Source organism: Haliotis rubra, unplaced genomic scaffold, assembly GCF_003918875.1.
Source record: "Haliotis rubra isolate DU_JTF1 unplaced genomic scaffold, ASM391887v1 Scf536, whole genome shotgun sequence".
Lineage (NCBI taxonomy): Eukaryota > Metazoa > Mollusca > Gastropoda > Lepetellida > Haliotidae > Haliotis > Haliotis rubra.
The window spans coordinates 383,415-405,884 of NW_025767231.1; the positions used below are offsets into that span (position 1 = coordinate 383,415).

At 42.8% G+C, this 22,470-nt stretch overlaps 1 protein-coding gene across 4 annotated transcripts; it reads right to left on the reverse strand.

Moving 5' to 3' along the window:
• Nucleotides 1-5,128: 5,128 nt before the first annotated feature.
• On the reverse strand, nucleotides 5,129-21,291 carry LOC124253237 (ankyrin repeat and SOCS box protein 16-like). 4 transcript variants are annotated; one of them, XM_046686978.1, is made up of 8 exons: nucleotides 20,935-21,272; nucleotides 19,939-20,106; nucleotides 17,867-17,965; nucleotides 12,058-12,156; nucleotides 9,211-9,309; nucleotides 8,425-8,523; nucleotides 6,742-6,840; nucleotides 5,129-6,002 (listed from the first exon to the last, which is right to left on the reverse strand). In XM_046686978.1, the coding sequence occupies exons 2-8, from the start codon at nucleotides 19,963-19,965 to the stop codon at nucleotides 5,634-5,636; spliced, it is 891 nt and encodes a 296-aa protein (XP_046542934.1). In that variant the 5' UTR covers nucleotides 19,966-20,106; nucleotides 20,935-21,272; the 3' UTR covers nucleotides 5,129-5,633. The 4 variants fall into 4 exon arrangements, with proteins under 4 accessions (XP_046542934.1, XP_046542935.1, XP_046542933.1 ...); XM_046686979.1 differs by having other exon boundaries at nucleotides 21,156-21,217; XM_046686977.1 differs by lacking the exon at nucleotides 19,939-20,106 and having other exon boundaries at nucleotides 21,156-21,291.
• Nucleotides 21,292-22,470: the final 1,179 nt, after the last annotated feature.

A 22,470-nucleotide genomic window follows, 5' to 3' on the forward strand; every position in this document is an offset into this window, starting at 1 on the left:
ACATGTTGGTGTGTGTGTCTGAGGTGGCCATTGTGTTTCTGTGACATGTTGGTGTGTGTGTCTGAGGTGGCCATTGTGTTTCTGTGACATGTTGGTGTGTGTGTCTGAGGTGGCCATTGTGTTTCTGTGACATGTTGGTGTGTGTGTCTGAGGTGGCCATTGTGTTTCTGTGACATGTTGGTGTGTGTGTCTGAGGTGGCCATTGTGTTTCTGTGACATGTTTGGTGTGTGTCTAAGGTGGCCATTGTGTTTCTGTGTGACATGTGTGTGTCCGAGGTGGCCATTGTGTTTCTGTGACATGTTGGTGTGTGTGTCTGAGGTGGCCATTGTGTTTCTGTGACATGTTGGTGTGTGTGTGTCTGAGGTGGCCATTGTGTTTCTGTGACATGTTGGTGTGTGTGTCTGAGGTGGCCATTGTGTTTCTGTGACATGTTGGTGTGTGTGTCTGAGGTGGCCATTGTGTTTCTGTGACATGTTGGTGTGTGTGTCTGAGGTGGCCATTGTGTTTCTGTGACATGTTGGTGTGTGTGTCTGAGGTGGCCATTGTGTTTCTGTGACATGTTGGTGTGTGTCTGAGGTGGCCATTGTGTTTCTGTGACATGTTGGTGTGTGTGTCTGAGGTGGCCATTGTGTTTCTGTGACATGTTGGTGTGTGTGTCTGAGGTGGCCATTGTGTTTCTGTGACATGTTGTGTGTGTGTCTGAGGTGGCCATTGTGTTTCTGTGACATGTTGGTGTGTGTGTCTGAGGTGGCCATTGTGTTTCTGTGACATGTTGGTGTGTGTGTCTAAGGTGGCCATTGTGTTTCTGTGACATGTTGGTGTGTGTCTGAGGTGGCCATTGTGTTTCTGTGACATGTTGGTGTGTGTGTGTCTGAGGTGGCCATTGTGTTTCTGTGACATGTTGGTGTGTGTCTGAGGTGGCCATTGTGTTTCTGTGACATGTTGGTGTGTGTGTCTGAGGTGGCCATTGTGTTTCTGTGACATGTTGGTGTGTGTGTCTAAGGTGGCCATTGTGTTTCTGTGACATGTTGGTGTGTGTGTCTGAGGTGGCCATTGTGTTTCTGTGACATGTTGGTGTGTGTGTGTCTGAGGTGGCCATTGTGTTTCTGTGACATGTTGGTGTGTGTGTCTGAGGTGGCCATTGTGTTTCTGTGACATGTTGGTGTGTGTCTGAGGTGGCCATTGTGTTTCTGTGACATGTTGGTGTGTGTGTGTCTGAGGTGGCCATTGTGTTTCTGTGACATGTTGGTGTGTGTGTGTCTGAGGTGGCCATTGTGTTTCTGTGACATGTTGGTGTGTGTGTCTGAGGTGGCCATTGTGTTTCTGTGACATGTTGGTGTGTGTGTCTGAGGTGGCCATTGTGTTTCTGTGACATGTTGGTGTGTGTGTCTAAGGTGGCCATTGTGTTTCTGTGACATGTTGGGTGTGTGTCTGAGGTGGCCATTGTGTTTCTGTGACATGTTGGTGTGTGTGTGTCTGAGGTGGCCATTGTGTTTCTGTGACATGTTGGTGTGTGTGTCTGAGGTGGCCATTGTGTTTCTGTGACATGTTGGTGTGTGTGTCTGAGGTGGCCATTGTGTTTCTGTGACATGTTGGTGTGTGTCTGAGGTGGCCATTGTGTTTCTGTGACATGTTGGTGTGTGTGTCTAAGGTGGCCATTGTGTTTCTGTGACATGTTGGTGTGTGTGTGTCCTGAGGTGGCCATTGTGTTTCTGTGACATGTTGTGTGTGTGTCTGAGGTGGCCATTGTGTTTCTGTGACATGTTGGTGTGTGTCTGAGGTGGCCATTGTGTTTCTGTGACATGTTGGTGTGTGTGTCTGAGGTGGCCATTGTGTTTCTGTGACATGTTGGTGTGTGTGTCTGAGGTGGCCATTGTGTTTCTGTGACATGTTGGTGTGTGTGTGTCTGAGGTGGCCATTGTGTTTCTGTGACATGTTGGTGTGTGTGTCTGAGGTGGCCATTGTGTTTCTGTGACATGTTGGTGTGTGTGTCTGAGGTGGCCATTGTGTTTCTGTGACATGTTGGTGTGTGTGTCTGAGGTGGCCATTGTGTTTCTGTGACATGTTGGTGTGTGTGTCTGAGGTGGCCATTGTGTTTCTGTGACATGTTGGTGTGTGTCTGAGGTGGCCATTGTGTTTCTGTGACATGTTGGTGTGTGTGTCTGAGGTGGCCATTGTGTTTCTGTGACATGTTGGTGTGTGTGTCTGAGGTGGCCATTGTGTTTCTGTGACATGTTGGTGTGTGTCTGAGGTGGTCATTGTGTTTCTGTGACATGTTGGCGTGTGTGTGTCTGAGGTGGCGATTGTGTTTCCGTGACATGTTGTCTGTGTGTGTCTGAGGTGGCGTAAGTTTGTGTTTCATTGTGACATGTTATGGTGTGTGTCTGAGGTGGCCATTGTGTTTCCGTGACATGTTGGTGTGTGTGTCTGAGGTGGCGATTGTGTTTCCGTGACATGTTGGTGTGTGTGTCTGAGGTGGCGATTGTGTTTCCGTGACATGTTAGTGTGTGTGTCTGAGGTGGCGTTTGTGTTTCCGTGACATGTTAGTGTGTGTGTGTCTGAGGTGGCGTTTGTGTTTCCGTGACATGTTAGTGTGTGTGTGTCTGAGGTGGCCATTGTGTTTCTGTGACATGTTGGTGTGTGTGTCTGAGGTGGCGATTGTGTTTCCGTGACATGTTGGTGTGTGTGTCTGAGGTGGCCATTGTGTTTCCGTGACATGTTGGTGTGTGTGTCTGAGGTGGCCATTGTGTTTCTGTGACATGTTAGTGTGTATGTCCGAGGTCGTCCGTCATAGTGTTAATGGGAGATGTTTGTATGTTGATTATTCCTGTACCCTCTGTGATGCAACTATGTGCATTTATTATCTGAAATTAACTCACTGAGAAATCACTGACACACGCCCCTAAACATCTACAGCTATAATGTCCATTCCGTGCTAGTGTGTACGTGCGAGAGAGAGAGAGAGAGAGAGAGAGAGAGAGAGAGAGAGAGAGAGAGAGAGAGAGGGGGGTCACCCATATTGTTCTCGGGGAGAGTCATCAATATTTGTACGGGGGGTCATTGATTTTATTTTAGGAAAGGTCATTCACATTAGTGTAAATGCTTCTCTATAAAAAAATCTCCTCCCTCTCTCTCTCTCACACACACGCACGCACACACATATACACCTCCCAGCCATAACTGGTCCCTTACCGGCTACTTGGAGACATATTTATAGGCGTGCCCTTCATTATTCGCACTCACACGAACCAAACCACCGACTGAAGACGAGTATGTGTCAAGCAATGTCCGCACCAGATGAATATTCGCAAGTGCAAATGTGAAAAACAGATTTAATCAACCTGTAAACACCTTGTTATGCGAGACGAACGCGGAGAAAAGCGTTCGCAGACATTGTCACTAACAAAGCACGGCAATACGGATATTATTTTTGATAATTATAGCAATATGGAACAATATCGCGCACAAGAAATGTCTGACACTAAAATAATATTATCCACTTTTGGTAAACGATGGGGACGCTGATACATATGTACATTTAATTAAATTACAACTGAAACCAGATTCAATTAGTGTCGAAGGAAAATATCTCTCGTATGAACCATACTACATGTACGTGGAGTAATTTAGTTTATACTTTGTTTTGTTTGTTTAATGTTTAACGTCGCACTCAGCAATATCCCGGCGATAGTTTTTACTGATTTGTCATGTCAAAACGTTTACTTTTCCTATGTATATTTGGGTTGTGCTGTCGGGTTCAAGTGCTTGATTGACGGGACAAGTCACGTACTTCTTGGATTCCCTGTAGTGCAAGTCACAGTCTGTGCCTGTAAAACCACAAGATGTTATTACATCAGGGCATATCAATAGATGCAGCACTTTACTCAAGTTTTATTTCTCTTTCCGAAAACCAGCGTTGTTAAAGTCACGTGATTTTCTTTGTCACCACAGTCGAGGCACGTGTACACGATCTTCGGGCAGGGGTCAGGGAGGAGATGGTTGTAGTCCATTGAACGTCCTATAGTGCGGTTAACTCGATATAAGGTGACGTGGGTTGGGGGCGGGGGGTGAACTTTGTACACATGTGTTGGTGGGTCAGTAATTTTGTACATGACATGCAAGCAGGTGACTTACTTTGTATATATATTGTAGGGGGTCATTTACATTGTGCCCCCACCCCACCCCCCAGCCATGAATTATGAACTGGCCCTAAGCACGGAGTATAGTTCTAGAATACTTTCACAAGAACAGCAGCTTCTTGGCATGTCATCTACTTTCATTTTCAAATATATTCAGCACACACCCAGAGTTAGGGTCTTCCCCTGTTCTCTTTTGAAATCACAATCGTCTCGCTAAGATAACCCTTCCAAAATACCCATATTACATAACGGTATTCGCTGATAAAGCTAATGTTACCAATACCACGAAGAACATGGATATGGTATGCCTATATTTTATGTAATGTCCAGCGTGGTACCTCGATGCACATGCTGTCAATCACTAGACTGTCTGGTACTAACTCATTTTGCGGAAATGTTGCAGAGTGAGGTCCTAAGCAATAAACTTACTTTCGTATCAATGTTTTGACCACTTTCTGTTGTCATTAATCCTTAAACAGTTGGTCTGGAATTGTCTGTAATACCCATATTTCATCCCAATGTACGTTTACTCAGACAATTATGACATGTTTATAAATGTATCTGGTTTACAATGGCTGCAATATATTCACGACATTTCTTCAGACAAGTCACACCCGTCTCTCGGATACAGCTGCATCACACGATTATCCTTTCATTTTACAGCCGCTTCTTTAAAGATCGGTACTTGCTGTCAGAAGGTACCTAATATGATCGAACATTTTACACGAACGCTGGTACCAACATATACCATTATAAGCATGAAGCTTAACACACCTTCCCCGGAGCAGGTGTAGGTTCTGCCGGTCCATCATAGGGATCAAAAGTTGCTTCATCAGCAGTCCACCTGCAGTGGTGCAACTTGAGTGCAACCGTCACTCAGATTCAGTCAACATAAAACATTGAGAGTGAATAGAGTTTAACATGTGAGTCAGTGGTAGATAATGTTAAGATCAGATTTTTGGGTTTGGTGAGGAAACAAGAGAGAGTTATTTTACAGTATTGTTTTTACTGGCGTTTTAAAAATATCATAAAAACCTTTATATAACAGATCTGAAAAGAGGGAGAACAAGTGTAAGCTTGGTGATAAAAATATGCTTGGTCACTTAATTAAAATGTGAATCCATTCTCGGGAAATGAACAAATAGTGAGTGAGTGAGTTTTGCTTTACACCGCACTCAGCTATATTCCAGCTCCTATATGGCGGCAGTCTGTAAATAATCGAGTCTGGACCAGACAATCCAGTGATCAACAGCATGAGCATCAACCTACGCAATTAGGATACGATGACATGTGTCAACCAAGTCAGCGAGCCTGACCACCCAATCCCGTTAGTTGCCATACAATAAGCATGGGTTACTGAAGATCAATTCTAACCCGGATCTTCATTGGTGCATGAACAAATAATAGAAACAGAGCCACCCACTGTTTATAATACATTAAACATGCTGATAAATATGTAAAAAATGTAACTGGTAAAACTAAAATAATTGGTATCATCCACAAGTATCTTCAATTTCATTGATGTCATCCTGTAAAAGAAGGTAATCGACTAGAATACGTGGTAGTGGTGTTTCCTTTAATGATGAGCGGATACTCCTGCCCTGCACACAGTATCCAATTCTGCGGCGAACACGTGTCCGACACAAACACATGAGACTCGGTACAGTCTCCCGACTAGACTGCAGCCAGTGTTGGAACATCTCCTGGTCCAGGTTACTGGCCAACTTGGGCACCACTGTCCCAGCATTCAACAATCTGTCCTTGTGGATGTTATACCCAGCAACTGTCAACATGTCCAAATACTTCTTGCCATGACTGTGAAAATGTTTGCACTTTGCAATCAAATGTGGAAAACTGGATTTCTGAAAACACAAATGATCAATAATTGTCAAACAGAGATGTGGAACAGCTTGACTTATGACCTTCACTATGGCTTCCTGTAAGTCACATAGGAAATTAACAAAATATACCAACTGAAATTTGAGTTTTCCCAGTCCTAAACCGGTAAAATAGAACAGACTACTAATACCTTGGTACAGGGCAGGTGGTCATCATCTAAAGCACTGCAATTTGCTGAGCAGAGTTGTGCCTATAATGGATGCCCGAAACCTGCTTTCTATGTTGGGTTCGGCTTCAAGCTGATAGGCCATAAGGTGAGGTGAGGTGAAATTGGGTTTAACGCCATGCTTGAGAATATTTCACTCATATGACGACGTGCATGTGTGTGTATGTGCAGCTGCTTGTACTAGCCCAGACTTAAGCTGGTTTTATAGTGCTAGCCCACTGAGATACCATGCCACAGTGAAGCATGAATATCTCACTCCGACACATTATACTGACTCCGAGCCGACCAGTCCTTGTTGTACCCATTAATGCCGAGCTCCAGGCAGGAACCAACAAGTACCATATTTTAACGTCTTTTGGTATGACGCGGCCGGGGCCATAAAATAATACTTTATTGAGAGAAGCATTAAACCAAAACATGTTCCCTCAATAATATCCTGTGAGGTTGTCTTCCAATCCATGTATGTTGATGGGCGAGTGAGTGAGTTTAGTTTTACGCTGCACTCAGCAATATTCCAGCTATATGAGACAGCGTACCTGTGAGCCCAGGTTGACATCAGCCCCCTCCACAATCAGGTACCTGGCCATCTCAAAGTGACACTGCAGCAGAGTTTCATAAAGTGGAGTTTCCCCGGTCTGAAAACAAGTGTTACAAACCAACATTATTCAACCCAAGGTCCTGGCAAGTCATACCTTACAGTAAAGAAAAAGTATGACTGGCCTTACACTGTTCTAGTCTGCATGATTCAACAACAGCATGCATGATTCAGGCCCTGGCCAATCTACACCACAGTAGTTAACCCTGGCCTTGGCCTGGCATACCTTATATTCCAAGATGCTTCCCTAAAAGATCCAAGGTGCTGATAAGCGATAAAGTACACTTTTTCTATCACATCACACTGTATTACCATCAATATGCCATTCTAGTCTGCCCCCTCGTAATCAAACATACCCTTGGTAACCGATGTCATTGCCTTGTACAGTCTCCTACAGTACACATCACTCAGTAGCACCCTGTTTGTTGGTTTGCAGTTGCTTCAATCAGTTAACAATTATAACATCACTGGTGGAAACATTACGGTCAACTGTTTGGACGGAAGAAATGTCTGAGCTCCACTCCCAATTACAATGTAACATTCATATTGCACCATATGGTTTACAATAATCTCAGTTTTAATTAAAATAAATAAGAAAATATATTTAACCCGATCGATCGTAAACAGTATTCAAACTTTCAATCTTTTCTTGGTAACATGTGTCTTAAGGTAGGATGGCAGACACATGAATGTAACAGCACATCAGTTAACCTTGAACAAGGAGTGTTAATTAAGGTCACAGACATTGTCGCCTTTCTCCTTGTTTTCTGATTAATTGTCGGTAAGTATTAAATTTGGCATCTTAGAAAAGAAATACAGTTCACTGAACCCCTATGTACAGTGTAATAAGTACACTTTTGCCCTGAAATATTATAACCCTAAAGACCCGTGAATGTCCGGGTTAGAATATTGATCTTCAGTAACCCATGCTTGTCGCAAGAGGTGACTAACGGGATCGGGTGGTCAGACTCGCTGACTTGGTTGACACATGTCATCGGATCCCAATTGCGCAGATCAATGTTCATGCTGTTGATCACTGGATTGTCTGGTCCAGACTCGATTATTTACAGACTGCCGCCATATAGCTGGAATATAGCTGAGTGCGGCGTAAAGCAAAACTCACTCACTCACTCAGACACAAGCGTCCTCAAGCATTAACGATAACAGTTCAGGGCAAAACTGCACTTTATTACACTATACATGGGGGTACAGCAAACTGAAAAGTATATAATTGTATGATTCGCCTTAGCCTGTTCTAGTCTGTATTATACTACAACAATACCATGTATATATCAGTTCCTGGCCAATCAACACTTCAGTGTTTAATCCTGGCCTCGGTATGTCATACATTACCATGATTACAGTATAGCAACAGTATGACTGGCCTTAGATTGTTCTATAATAAACATACAACTTTATGGATAACAACTTCTTGTTTATTGCACAGAGCAATGTTTCGGCATAGATTCTTACAACGATTTCAAGCTAAAAGATTCCTACATCGAAATGTGGCTCTGTGCGATATACAAGGAGTTGTTATCCATAAAGTTGTGTGCTTTATTACTGACTCAGCAACTTGTAGAATGTCAGTCAAACAATTAGATTGTTCCAGTCTCAAGCAAACCTTGGCTTTGTAGTTGATTGCAGCCCCATGTTCAACCAGCAGTTTAGCTATGCCCATATGGTTTAGCTTTGCTGCCCATCTCAGTGGGGTCCATCCATCCTACAGACATGAAAGAGGAAAACATCTTTAATCATGAGACAAAAATAGCAACCCCAGATGGTACAACATTGATCAAGTTATTGAGGTATTGCAAATCAAAACATACCCCTTACAAAATGTAAGCAAAACATAAAAGTTTGCAAACAGAGAAAGTTGCAGTTCCTGACCCTCTTGAACATTTCATTTTGCAGTTGTGAACTGGTTGTGAGGGGAATATTTTCACCTGACATTCATACCACAACCAAATGTCAACAGTTTCCAGAGACTAATTTCAAAGGTAACAATGCTGACAACTTGAGTAAACTGAACCTTCTCTTGCACACCACTTTAACTAGGAAATGACAGACAAGTTTTCAAATACTGCCAGGAACACTTACATTACTGGAAGGAGAACGTCCTCCTCATGTCAGCAAGGGTCTACCTACAAATAACATGCCTTCATACCTTCAAGTCTCAGTCAAGTACTGTTCCAAACACAGCTCATGGCCAGCACATTACCCAAATCATCTGCTGCTAAACCTTTTATCAAATGTGTATGCAAGGACAAAATGAGTAACTGAACAATAATACAATACCCACATATATCTAGGAGATTAGATCTATCATTAATATCCTTTTGTAGAAAATAAAAGGAAATACTCTTCATTGTACATAGTGTACATCCCACTAACATGCATCCAGACTGACCTTGCTCTGTATGTTGACCTTGGCACCAGCTGCTAGCAGCTGGCGGACCACCTCTTCATGCTCCCGCCACACAGCAAGGTGGAGGCTGGTGTCCCCATCCTGCAGACAATACTGTCACTTCAACAAATGTCTCAGTATGCATGGTGTGATTTGTGTGATTTCATCTTTTTTCACTACTTACAACAGGTGTAAACAAGTGAATAAATCAGTAGCAGTATGTTTCAACATGGCTCAATACACTTCTCAACACCAACATGTATATCAATACATGTCTCAAAGTGTCTCAGTACTTCTCAAAGTGTCTCAACTTACACATCAATACATGTCTCAAAGTGTCTCCATACATCTCTCAAAGTGTCTCCATACATGTCTCAACATACATATCAATACATGTCTCAATACATGTCTCAAAGTGTCTCCATACATCTCTCAAAGTGTCTCCATACATGTCTCAACATACATATCAATACATGTCTCAATACATGTCTCAAAGTGCCTCAATACATGTCTCAAAGTGTCTCCATACATGTCTCAACATACATATCAATACATGTCTCAATACATGTCTCAAAGTGTCTCCATACATCTCTCAAAGTGTCTCAATACATGTCTCAACATACATATCAATACATGTCTCAATACATGTCTCAAAGTGCCTCAATACATGTCTCAAAGTGTCTCCATACATCTCTCAAAGTGTCTCAATACATGTCTCAACATACATATCAATACATGTCTCAATACATGTCTCAAAGTGCCTCAATACATGTCTCAAAGTGTCTCCATACATGTATCAACACGTCTCAACATACATATCAATACATGTCTCAATACATGTCTCAAAGTGCCTCAATACATGTCTCAAAGTGTCTCCATACATGTATCAACACGTCTCAACATACATATCAATACATGTCTCAATACATGTCTCAAAGTGCCTCAATACATGTCTCAAAGTGTCTCCATACATGTCTCAACACGTCTCAACATACATATCAATACATGTCTCAATACATGTCTCAAAGTGCCTCAATACATGTCTCAAAGTGTCTCCATACATGTCTCAACACGTCTCAACATACATATCAATACATGTCTCAATACATGTCTCAATATATGTCTCAAAGTGTCTCCATACATGTCTCAACAGGTCTCAACATACATATCAATACATGTCTCAAAGTGTCTCCATACATGTCTCAACATGTCTCAACATACATATCAATACATGTCTCAATACATGTCTCAAAGTGTCTCCATACATCTCTCAAAGTGTCTCCATACATGTCTCAACATACATATCAATACATGTCTCAATACATGTCTCAAAGTGCCTCAATACATGTCTCAAAGTGTCTCCATACATCTCTCAAAGTGTCTCAATACATGTCTCAACATACATATCAATACATGTCTCAATACATGTCTCAAAGTGTCTCCATACATCTCTCAAAGTGTCTCCATACATGTCTCAACATACATATCAATACATGTCTCAATACATGTCTCAAAGTGCCTCAATACATGTCTCAAAGTGTCTCCATACATCTCTCAAAGTGTCTCAATACATGTCTCAACATACATATCAATACATGTCTCAATACATGTCTCAAAGTGCCTCAATACATGTCTCAAAGTGTCTCCATACATGTATCAACATCGTCTCAACATACATATCAATACATGTCTCAATACATGTCTCAAAGTGCCTCAATACATGTCTCAAAGTGTCTCCATACATGTATCAACACGTCTCAACATACATATCAATACATGTCTCAATACATGTCTCAAAGTGCCTCAATACATGTCTCAAAGTGTCTCCATACATGTATCAACACGTCTCAACATACATATCAATACATGTCTCAATACATGTCTCAAAGTGCCTCAATACATGTCTCAAAGTGTCTCCATACATGTATCAACACGTCTCAACATACATATCAATACATGTCTCAATACATGTCTCAAAGTGCCTCAATACATGCCTCGATACATGTCTCAAAGTGTCTCAATACATCTCTCAAAGTGTCTCAATACATGTCTCAACATACATATCAATACATGTCTCAATACATGTCTCAAAGTGCCTCAATACATGTCTCAAAGTGTCTCCATACATGTCTCAACACGTCTCAACATACATATCAATACATGCCTCGATACATGTCTCAAGGTGTCTCAATACATGTCTCAAAGTGTCTCCATACATGTCTCAACACGTCTCAACATACATATCAATACATGCCTCGATACATGTCTCAAAGTGTCTCAATACATGTCTCAAAGTGTCTCCATACATGTCTCAACACGTCTCAACATACATATCAATACATGCCTCGATACATGTCTCAAAGTGTCTCAATACATGTCTCAAAGTGTCTCCATACATGTCTCAACACGTCTCAACATACATATCAATACATGCCTCGATACATGTCTCAAAGTGTCTCAATACATGTCTCAAAGTGCCTCAATACATGTCTCAACATACATATCAATACATGTCTCAAAGTGCCTCAATACATGCAGAAGGAAAATGTCTCAAGTTTCCAACTACATCTCTTTGTATTTGCCTACTTATTCATGAATCCTTTTTATGAAACATTATTTCAAATCAATTGCTTTAACTACAGTCTAAATCACAGTTCAGTTTAGTTTTTAGAATAAGTAAGTTCTTTCAATCATTACTAATTAACTAGATTTCATATTACACAAACCACACAGAACACCTGCAAACGGAGAGTTGTGTGTTGAACAACCAACAAGCAAGATAACAATAGCGACATGAAAAAATCAGTTGTTTCAGCTTCTTATGCAAAGTGAATGTACTGTGTTCCTTACCAATATGCGAGCATCTATTCTAGCTCCAGCTTTTAACAGATGGATGACTATGTCTGTGAAGCCGGCTCTTGCTGCTATATGAAGTGCTGTTCGGCCATCCTAGCAAATATAATACCATATAAACAATGTTTCTGACTTCACTCCCTTGTATTTTCTTCAGTGAAGAACTGGGTGAATTAAACTGGCTCTACCAACTGTCCTACAATCAACCAAGTCAATGGCTCTACCAACTATCTGGGTATGTCCTACAATCAACCAAGTCACTGGTTCTACCAACTGTCTGGGGAAGATGTCCTACAGTCAACCAAGTCACTGGCTCTACCAACTGTCTGGGTATGTCCTACAGTCAACCAAGTCACTGGGTCTACCAACTGTCTGGGTGAGATGTCCTACAATCAACCAAGTCACTGGGTCTACCAACTGTCTGGGTGTGATGTCCTACAGTCAACCAAGTCACTGGCTCTACCAACTGTCTGGGTGAGATGCCCTACAATCAACCAAGTCACTGGCTCTACCAACTGTCTGGGTGAGATGTCCTACAATCAACCAAGTCACTGGGTCTACCAACTGTCTGGGTGAGATGTCCTACAGTCAACCAAGTCACTGGGTCTACCAACTATCTGGGTGTGATGTCCTACAATCAACCAAGTCACTGGGTCTACCAACTGTCTGGGTGAGATGTCCTACAGTCAACCAAGTCACTGGGTCTACCAACTGTCTGGGTATGTCCTACAGTCAACCAAGTCACTGGGTCTACCAACTGTTTGGGTATGACATACAGTCAACCAAGTCACTGGGTCTACCAACTGTCTGGGTATGTCCTACAATCAACCAAGTCACTGGCTCTACCAACTGTCTGGGTGAGATATCCTACAGTCAACCAAGTCACTGGGTCTACCAACTGTTTGGGTATGTCCTACAGTCAACCAAGTCACTGGGTCTACCAACTGTTTGGGTATGACATACAGTCAACCAAGTCACTGGCTCTACCAACTGTCTGGGTATGTCCTACAGTCAACCAAGTCACTGGGTCTACCAACTGTTTGGGTATGACATACAGTCAACCAAGTCACTGGCTCTACCAACTGTCTGGGTATGTCCTACAATCAACCAAGTCACTGGCTCTACCAACTGTCTAGGTGAGATGTCCTACAATCAACTAAGTCACTGGGTCTACCAACTGTTTGGGTATGACATACAGTCAACCAAGTCACTGGGTCTACCAACTGTTTGGGTATGACATACAGTCAACCAAGTCACTGGGTCTATCAACTGTCTGGGTGTGATGTCCTACAGTCAACCAAGTCACTGGCTCTACCAACTGTCTGGGCGTGATGTCCTACAGTCAACCAAGTCACTGGGTCTACCAACTGTCTGGGCGTGATGTCCTACAGTCAACCAAGTCACTGGCTCTACCAACTGTCTGGGTGAGATGCCCTACAATCAACCAAGTCACTGGGTCTACCAACTGTCTGGGTGAGATGCCCTACAATCAACCAAGTCACTGGCTCTACCAACTGTCTGGGTGTGATGTCCTACAGTCAACCAAGTCACTGGGTCTACCAACTGTCTGGGCGTGATGTCCTACAGTCAACCAAGTCACTGGCTCTATCAACTGTTTGGGTGTGATGTCCTACAGTCAACCAAGTCACTGGGTCTACCAACTGTCTGGGTGTGATGTCCTACAATCAACCAAGTCACTGGGTCTACCAACTGTCTGGGCGTGATGACCTACAGTCAACCAAGTCACTGGCTCTACCAACTGTCTGGGTTAGATGTCCTACAGTCAACCAAGTCACTGGGTCTACCAACTGTCTGGGTGAGTTGTCCTACAGACAACCAAGTCACTGGGTCTACCAACTGTCTGGGCGTGATGTCCTACAGTCAACCAAGTCACTGGGTCTACCAACTGTCTGGGTGAGATGTCCTACAATCAACCAAGTCACTGGGTCTACCAACTGTCTGGGTGTGATGTCCTACAGTCAACCCAGTCACTGGGTCTACCAACTGTCTGGGAGTGATGTCCTACAGTTAACCAAGTCACTGGGTCTACCAACTGTCTGAGTGAGTTGTCCTACAGTCAACCAAGTCACTGGGTCTACCAACTGTCTGGGCGTGATGTCCTACAGTCAACCAAGTCACTGGGTCTACCAACTGTCTGGGTGTGATGTCCTACAGTCAACCAAGTCACTGGCTCTACCAACTGTCTGGGCGTGATGTCCTATAATCAACCAAGTCACTGGATCTACCAACTGTCTGGGCATGATGTCCTACAGTCAACCAAGTCACTGGCTCTACCAACTGTCTGGGTTAGATGTCCTACAATCAACCAAATCACTGGGTCTACCAACTGTCTGGGTGAGATGCCCTACAATCAACCAAGTCACTGGGTCTACCAACTGTCTGGGTATGTCCCACAATCAACCAAGTCACTGGCTCTACCAACTGTCTGGGTGTGATGTCCTACAGTCAACCAAGTCACTGGGTCTACCAACTGTCTGGGTTAGATGTCCTACAGTCAACCAAGTCACTGGCTCTACCAACTGTCTGGGTGAGTTGTCCTACAGACAACCAAGTCACTGGGTCTACCAACTGTCTGGGCGTGATGTCCTACAGTCAACCAAGTCACTGGGTCTACCAACTGTCTGGGCGTGATGTCCTACAGTCAACCAAGTCACTGGATCTACCAACTGTCTGGGTGAGTTGTCCTACAGACAACCAAGTCACTGGGTCTACCAACTGTCTGGGAGTGATGTCCTACAGTCAACCAAGTCACTGGGTCTACCAACTGTCTGGGTGTGATGTCCTACAGTCAACCAAGTCACTGGGTCTACCAACTGTCTGGGCGTGATGTCCTACAGTCAACCAAGTCACTGGGTCTACCAACTGTCTGGGTGTGATGTCCTACAGTCAACCAAGTCACTGGCTCTACCAACTGTCTGGGCGTGATGTCCTATAATCAACCAAGTCACTGGATCTACCAACTGTCTGGGCGTGATGTCCTACAGTCAACCAAGTCACTGGCTCTACCAACTGTCTGGGTTAGATGTCCTACAGTCAACCAAGTCACTGGCTCTACCAACTGTCTGGGTGAGATGCCCTACAATCAACCAAGTCACTGGCTCTACCAACTGTCTGGATGTGATGTCCTACAATCAACCAAATCACTGGGTCTACCAACTGTCTGGGTGAGATGCCCTACAATCAACCAAGTCACTGGGTCTACCAACTGTCTGGGTATGTCCCACAATCAACCAAGTCACTGGGTCTACCAACTGTCTGGGTGTGATGTCCTACAGTCAACCAAGTCACTGGGTCTACCAACTGTCTGGGTTAGATGTCCTACAGTCAACTAAGTCACTGGGTCTACCAACTGTCTGGGTGTGATGTCCTACAGTCAACCAAGTCACTGGGTCTACCAACTGTCTGGGTGTGATGTCCTACAGTCAACCAAGTCACTGGGTCTACCAACTGTCTGGGTGAGATGTCCCTACAATCAACCAAGTCACTGGCTCTACCAACTGTCTGGGTGTGATGTCCTACAATCAACCAAGTCACTGGGTCTACCAACTGTCTGGGTGAGATGCCCTACAATCAACCAAGTCACTGGGTCTACCAACTGTCTGGGTATGTCCTACAATCAACCAAGTCACTGGCTCTACCAACTGTCTGGGTGTGATGTCCTACAGTCAACCAAGTCACTGGGTCTACCAACTGTCTGGGCGTGATGTCCTACAGTCAACAAAGTCACTGGCTCTACCAACTGTTTGGGTTTGATGTCCTACAGTCAACCAAGTCACTGGGTCTACCAACTGTCTGGGTGTGATGTCCTACAGTCAACCAAGTCACTGGCTCTACCAACTGTCTGGCCGTGATGTCCTATAATCAACCAAGTCACTGGATCTACCAACTGTCTGGGCATGATGTCCTACAGTCAACCAAGTCACTGGCTCTACCAACTGTCTGGGTTAGATGTCCTACAATCAACCAAATCACTGGGTCTACCAACTGTCTGGGTGAGATGCCCTACAATCAACCAAGTCACTGGGTCTACCAACTGTCTCGGTATGTCCCACAATCAACCAAGTCACTGGCTCTACCAACTGTCTGGGTGTGATGTCCTACAGTCAACCAAGTCACTGGGTCTACCAACTGTCTGGGTTAGATGTCCTACAGTCAACCAAGTCACTGGCTCTACCAACTGTCTGGGTGAGTTGTCCTACAGACAACCAAGTCACTGGGTCTACCAACTGTCTGGGCGTGATGTCCTACAGTCAACCAAGTCACTGGGTCTACCAACTGTCTGGGTGTGATGTCCTACAGTCAACCAAGTCACTGGATCTACCAACTGTCTGGGTGAGTTGTCCTACAGACAACCAAGTCACTGGGTCTACCAACTGTCTGGGAGTGATGTCCTACAGTCAACCAAGTCACTGGGTCTACCAACTGTCTGGGTGTGATGTCCTACAGTCAACCAAGTCACTGGGTCTACCAACTGTCTGGGCGTGATGTCCTACAGTCAACCAAGTCACTGGGTCTACCAACTGTCTGGGTGTGATGTCCTACAGTCAACCAAGTCACTGGCTCTACCAACTGTCTGAAGTGATGTCCTATAATCAACCAAGTCACTGGATCTACCAACTGTCTGGGCGTGATGTCCTACAGTCAACCAAGTCACTGGCTCTACCAACTGTCTGGGTTAGATGTCCTACAGTCAACCAAGTCACTGGCTCTACCAACTGTCTGGGTGAGATGCCCTACAATCAACCAAGTCACTGGCTCTACCAACTGTCTGGATGTGATGTCCTACAATCAACCAAATCACTGGGTCTACCAACTGTCTGGGTGAGATGCCCTACAATCAACCAAGTCACTGGGTCTACCAACTGTCTCGGTATGTCCCACAATCAACCAAGTCACTGGGTCTACCAACTGTCTGGGTGTGATGTCCTACAGTCAACCAAGTCACTGGGTCTACCAACTGTCTGGGTTAGATGTCCTACAGTCAACTAAGTCACTGGGTCTACCAACTGTCTGGGTGTGATGTCCTACAGTCAACCAAGTCACTGGGTCTACCAACTGTCTGGGTGTGATGTCCTACAGTCAACCAAGTCACTGGGTCTACCAACTGTCTGGGTGAGATGCCCTACAATCAACCAAGTCACTGGCTCTACCAACTGTCTGGGTGTGATGTCCTACAATCAACCAAGTCACTGGGTCTACCAACTGTCTGGGTGAGATGCCCTACAATCAACCAAGTCACTGGGTCTACCAACTGTCTGGGTATGTCCTACAATCAACCAAGTCACTGGCTCTACCAACTGTCTGGGTGTGATGTCCTACAGTCAACCAAGTCACTGGGTCTACCAACTGTCTGGGCGTGATGTCCTACAGTCAACCAAGTCACTGGCTCTACCAACTGTTTGGGTTTGATGTCCTACAGTCAACCAAGTCACTGGGTCTACCAACTGTCTGGGCATGATGTCCTACAGTCAACCAAGTCACTGGGTCTACCAACTGTTTGGGTATGACATACAGTCAACCAAGTCACTGGGTCTTCCATTGAGACTATCACCCCAGTCCAGTTAGTGTAGTACTATGTGTGCCAAGGATATTGTCTAATCCCAGTTCACACAGGGCCCAGTAGCTGAAACCAAACGTCCAGTGTTGAAGACATTGACAAGTGAAAAACAACTTTCCCTTTGAGGACCATTGACAAATGTGTTATTCTAATAATGTGTAACTACATTATTTGCAGCAAGCAAGGGGACTCATGATGGTATCTACACAGAGCAATGAGTTTGTGTACCTCATTTGTGGCTTGTACCTCTGCCTTAGCCTTGATGAGAGCTTGGACAATTGAGACACAACCCACTGACACAGCTTCCAGTAGCAATGTACTGCCATACTGAAACAGATGGGATACTTGTTACACACACAGTTTTCCCAGAAATTATTGAGAAAATCAAGGCAAGGAGATCCCACAAAGAACTGAATAGACACTTAGACTTAAGAGAATCATATCTCAACATATTCATTTAAGAAAAACCTCTATAGTTTATATACATGTATATATTAGATATTTGCAAAAAAACTTTCTCAATTTCTGGGAATACTATATATATATATATCTTAGCTATGACTTGGAGTTGCTTTCATTGCTGAATGTTGCTGCAATGTTCAAAACAACTTCATCATGGCACCTTGTAAATTCTGGTGTATGATCAAAACAAACAAACTTAATCGTAGGAAACCCTATTCATTCCTTAGGAATACACGAATTTCCTAGGTTACAAAATGAATGTTTCTTATGAGTAGTAATGGGGTAACAGCAGAATTATCACTTCCAAAAGAAAATGCAACTGGCATCTGAAATATCACTGCAAACAGGTTTGTAAAGTTAGACAAGTGTAATGAATATATAAAAAGTTACAACATCATGGACTATAGATAGCATTTATTGGAGCTCCAATTGAATTCAGCACTACAAGTTTCTGTGATTATGAACTCTACCATAGCTTATATGTCACTCACACAAACAAACAGTTTTAAGTGAGAATACGTCAGACTTGACTTAGTGACCAACAAGCAAACCAAATGAGCTACGTCCACACTTTTATACTACCGGTAAGTGGCAATGAACCTAGTTTTGCTGAAATAGTAAGACAAATGAACAGAAAGGGGCGAAGTACTAAAAGACACTTGCAAAGTTTAGCCATGGTGTTACAAGACTTCTAGTTCTACATCTACAAACACTTTTGAAGAAACATGATACCAGTTTGCATTTCCCATTCTGTAATCAACAAAATCCTAAGTGATAAAGAATGAACTGGGTAACATTGTTCCTGGTTTAAGATGCTATGTTCATAAATTCACATGAATGAGAGGGTGAAATTTTTCAGTCAGCTTACAAGGAAAAGCACAGCACTGAAACAGCTCTTCTCAGAGTTCAGAATGACATCTTGACTCATATGGACAAGCAAGAGGTTGTGCTGCTAGTACTACTTGACCTTTCAGCGGCTTTCGACACCGTGGACTACACCATTCTACTGCAGAGGTTAGAGCACACTATTGGCATCACAGGAACAGCACTACAATGGTTCCAGGCCTACTTGTCAAATAGAACAATAAGAGTCAAGGTCCATAATGCAACTTCATCCATCAGAGAAACCAACTTTGGTGTACCACAAGGCTCTGTGCTTGGTCCGATTTTGATTTTACTGTACATTCTTCCAATAGGCAATATCATCCGAAGTCACAATATAAAATGCAGATGATAACCAACTCTACATTGGAATTACACCAGCTAATGTTGAACACGCAAAAGATGTCATGGAGAGCTGTATCGCGGATATCAAGATATGGATGACAAACAACTTTCTTAAACTCAACAACAACAAATCTGAGTTCATGATCATTGGAACTAGGCAGCAGCTTCGCAAAATAGGCGAGTGTAGTCTCACAGTTGGAGATCAGTCTATCTGCCCTGTGCCCCAGGTGAAGAATCTTGGTGTTGTTTTCCGTTCTTCAATGTCACCAGAATCACAAGCCTTAACAGCAGCAAGATCAGCAACCTTTCATCTCCACCGAATAGGAAAAATCCGCCGCTATTTGAACATTGACACAACCAAACTTTTAGTACAGTCATACGTCATCTCACGCCTAGACTACTGTAACTCCCTTGTGTCAAGAGCAGCAGCAATCCAACATCTCCAGCTTGTACAAAACAGAGCTGCCAGGATCATAACCAGGACAAAATGTCAGGAACACATCACCCCTGTGCTGAGGTCGCTGCACTGGCTCCCAGTAAAGAGGAGAATACAGTACAAAGTAATATGCATCACCTACTCAACCCTCTATGACATCAATTCACCTGCTTACCTCAAAGACAACATAGAAATTTATCATCCAACTCGTGTCTTGAGGTCTGAAAAAAGAGTCAGCCTGAAAATGCCAGCAACAAAAACATCCATGGGAGACAGAGCTTTCAGTGCTGCTGTCCCAGCTTTGTGGAACTCTCTGCCAGTTGAACTGAGATCAGTATCTTCCCTGGAAACATTTAGGAGCCAACTAAAAACTCATCTCCTTCTAGATACCTACTAGTTTCTCCACTTTCTCTGCACAGCGCCACTGAGCAGCACTGGCGCATTTAGGTGCTTAAACAAATGCATTATTATTATATTATTATTTAATAAGCATTGATTCTTAAACAGCATGGGTGAGTGGATGTGTGAATCATATCTTAAGGTGTGAAATGCAGATAGAAAATATTCTAGTTGCAAAAAGGATCTTATTATAAACCTGTGCTGCACATTTCTCATCAGCTGACACTGTGAACATGGAAGTAACGGTATTATCAAATTTTACGTTTTCAGACAACATAGGTTTCTGAGGCCATTTTTTCTGGATTTCTCATGCAGTGAACATGGACAACAATAGTATCATCAGAATATATAGTTTCTGACATCATATGTCTCCAAAACATGCATAGAAATACCCATTTTTATCGTGAGTTCCTCCTTTAAAACAAGGAGTTTGACATCAGAGACTTTGTAAATACTTGACAATGGCTTGTTTTTCTCATAAAGTTTATATTTTTAGGTACAGATGTTTGACACATGCTGATATGATCAGTGGTAAATTCTTAAGCATCTGCAAACCAATAACTGGAGGATATATCGAAAAGAATCAGATCTGCCTGAATCAATTAGAGATGGGAGTAGTACACTTTACCAGGCAAAGTTTTATTGGATTTGAATTTGTGCTGCATGGAAGATTAACCTCACTGTGCCATCTTGAAGTTAGTTTAAGAAATGAGTTAGTCAACACTTTACTGCCGGACCACAAAAAATCTTTGATTAGCAGGTAACAACTAACCCTTCGGATCGTGGACATTAGCGGCAATTAACACTAATTCATATAATCTGCGCCAGATAAATTGCCAGGTCGAACTGCACTGTTGCCATGAAACTGCAGTCTCCCAAGAGCCCACTCACGCCCTGCAATCATCGTAACAGTATATCGAAAACAGAACACACGATGTAGACTCAGCTAATGCTTGACTGTAAAACAAATGCATATGAAAAAACATAAGGCACCCAAAATCTCTGGTTCACATCTACACCCCCTTTAACCAGTCGCTGCACTGTCTGTAAGTCTCTACATCCTACAGCCTTCTTGAGACGCGATATCATAGCTCGATCATCGAGACCTGACATTTCTGTGTTTGTTGTGTATAACGTGCACATACTATATGGTGCACTACTATAAACAGTACATTTTTTTTCATAACCTCTGCTTCATTTGACCAACATCTGTGTACATAATCTTTCCCGATAAACCGAACATAGGCGGATCCAGAGTGGGTTGGTGCAGGGTGCGCCCCCCCCCCCCCTTTTGTGTGCTGAAAGTTTGTTAAATGGGTGCCAGTCAAATCGCCCCAGCTACAAAACGCCCCAGCCAATTTGGTCAAAATGCCCCAGATTTTTGGTCACATCGCCCCAGGTTTGGTCAAATTGCCCCAGGGGGGGTAGTCAAAATGCCCCAGTGTATTTAAAATGATTAAATATATGCCATAAATGCATAGTTTTTGTCAACTTCCATATTATATACTTCGTATAATATTATATAGTAATATTTCTGATAGATTTTCTATTAGTATAAACTGATAAGAGCAAAAGTAATATTCATGTATAAACAACACTATAATACCAATTATTTGCATGTTATTAATGCTTTTGTAAAGAATTACAAGAATAAAATGAAATGTTTGTATAAAATGTTTATTGGCCATAAATGCATAGTTTTTGTCAGCAAGTATGGTATAATACTTATCAAAACAATCTAGTGCTTTTGTTAATCAATCTTGTCAAAAGGTGAGGCCGTAAATGCATAGATTTTCTCAACAAGTATGGTATAATGCTTATCAAAACAATCTAGAGCTTTTGTTAATTAATCTTGTCAAAAAGTGTGGATAAAAACAGGCTATTAAAACATGTTCACTAATTGACATTCAATGCTGTGTTTAGTTAAAGGAAATGTTGAGGCTCGAATGTATGAACATTTCAGGCTATAAAAACATATTCACTAATTGACCATCACCTATCGAGATTCAAACGTGTAATTTTGAACGATTCTAATATCTACAGTCATTTTGACTTAAATTTCGGTAGCAGATTTTGTCTAATCATACATTCTCGTCTCCAACTTGAATGTAGTGACCTTAATGCGCACAAGTATGAAAGATTTATATCTCCGACATCATCTTGCTCTTGTGGCCATATCTATGAAGACTCTGCTCACTAGTTCTTTTCATGTACTCTTTACAACCATATACGTCAAATTATGTATTTTTATACTAAAAGGATTTGACTTAAAATCAATTTTGTTTGGAAACCAACGCTGCTCCTCAAT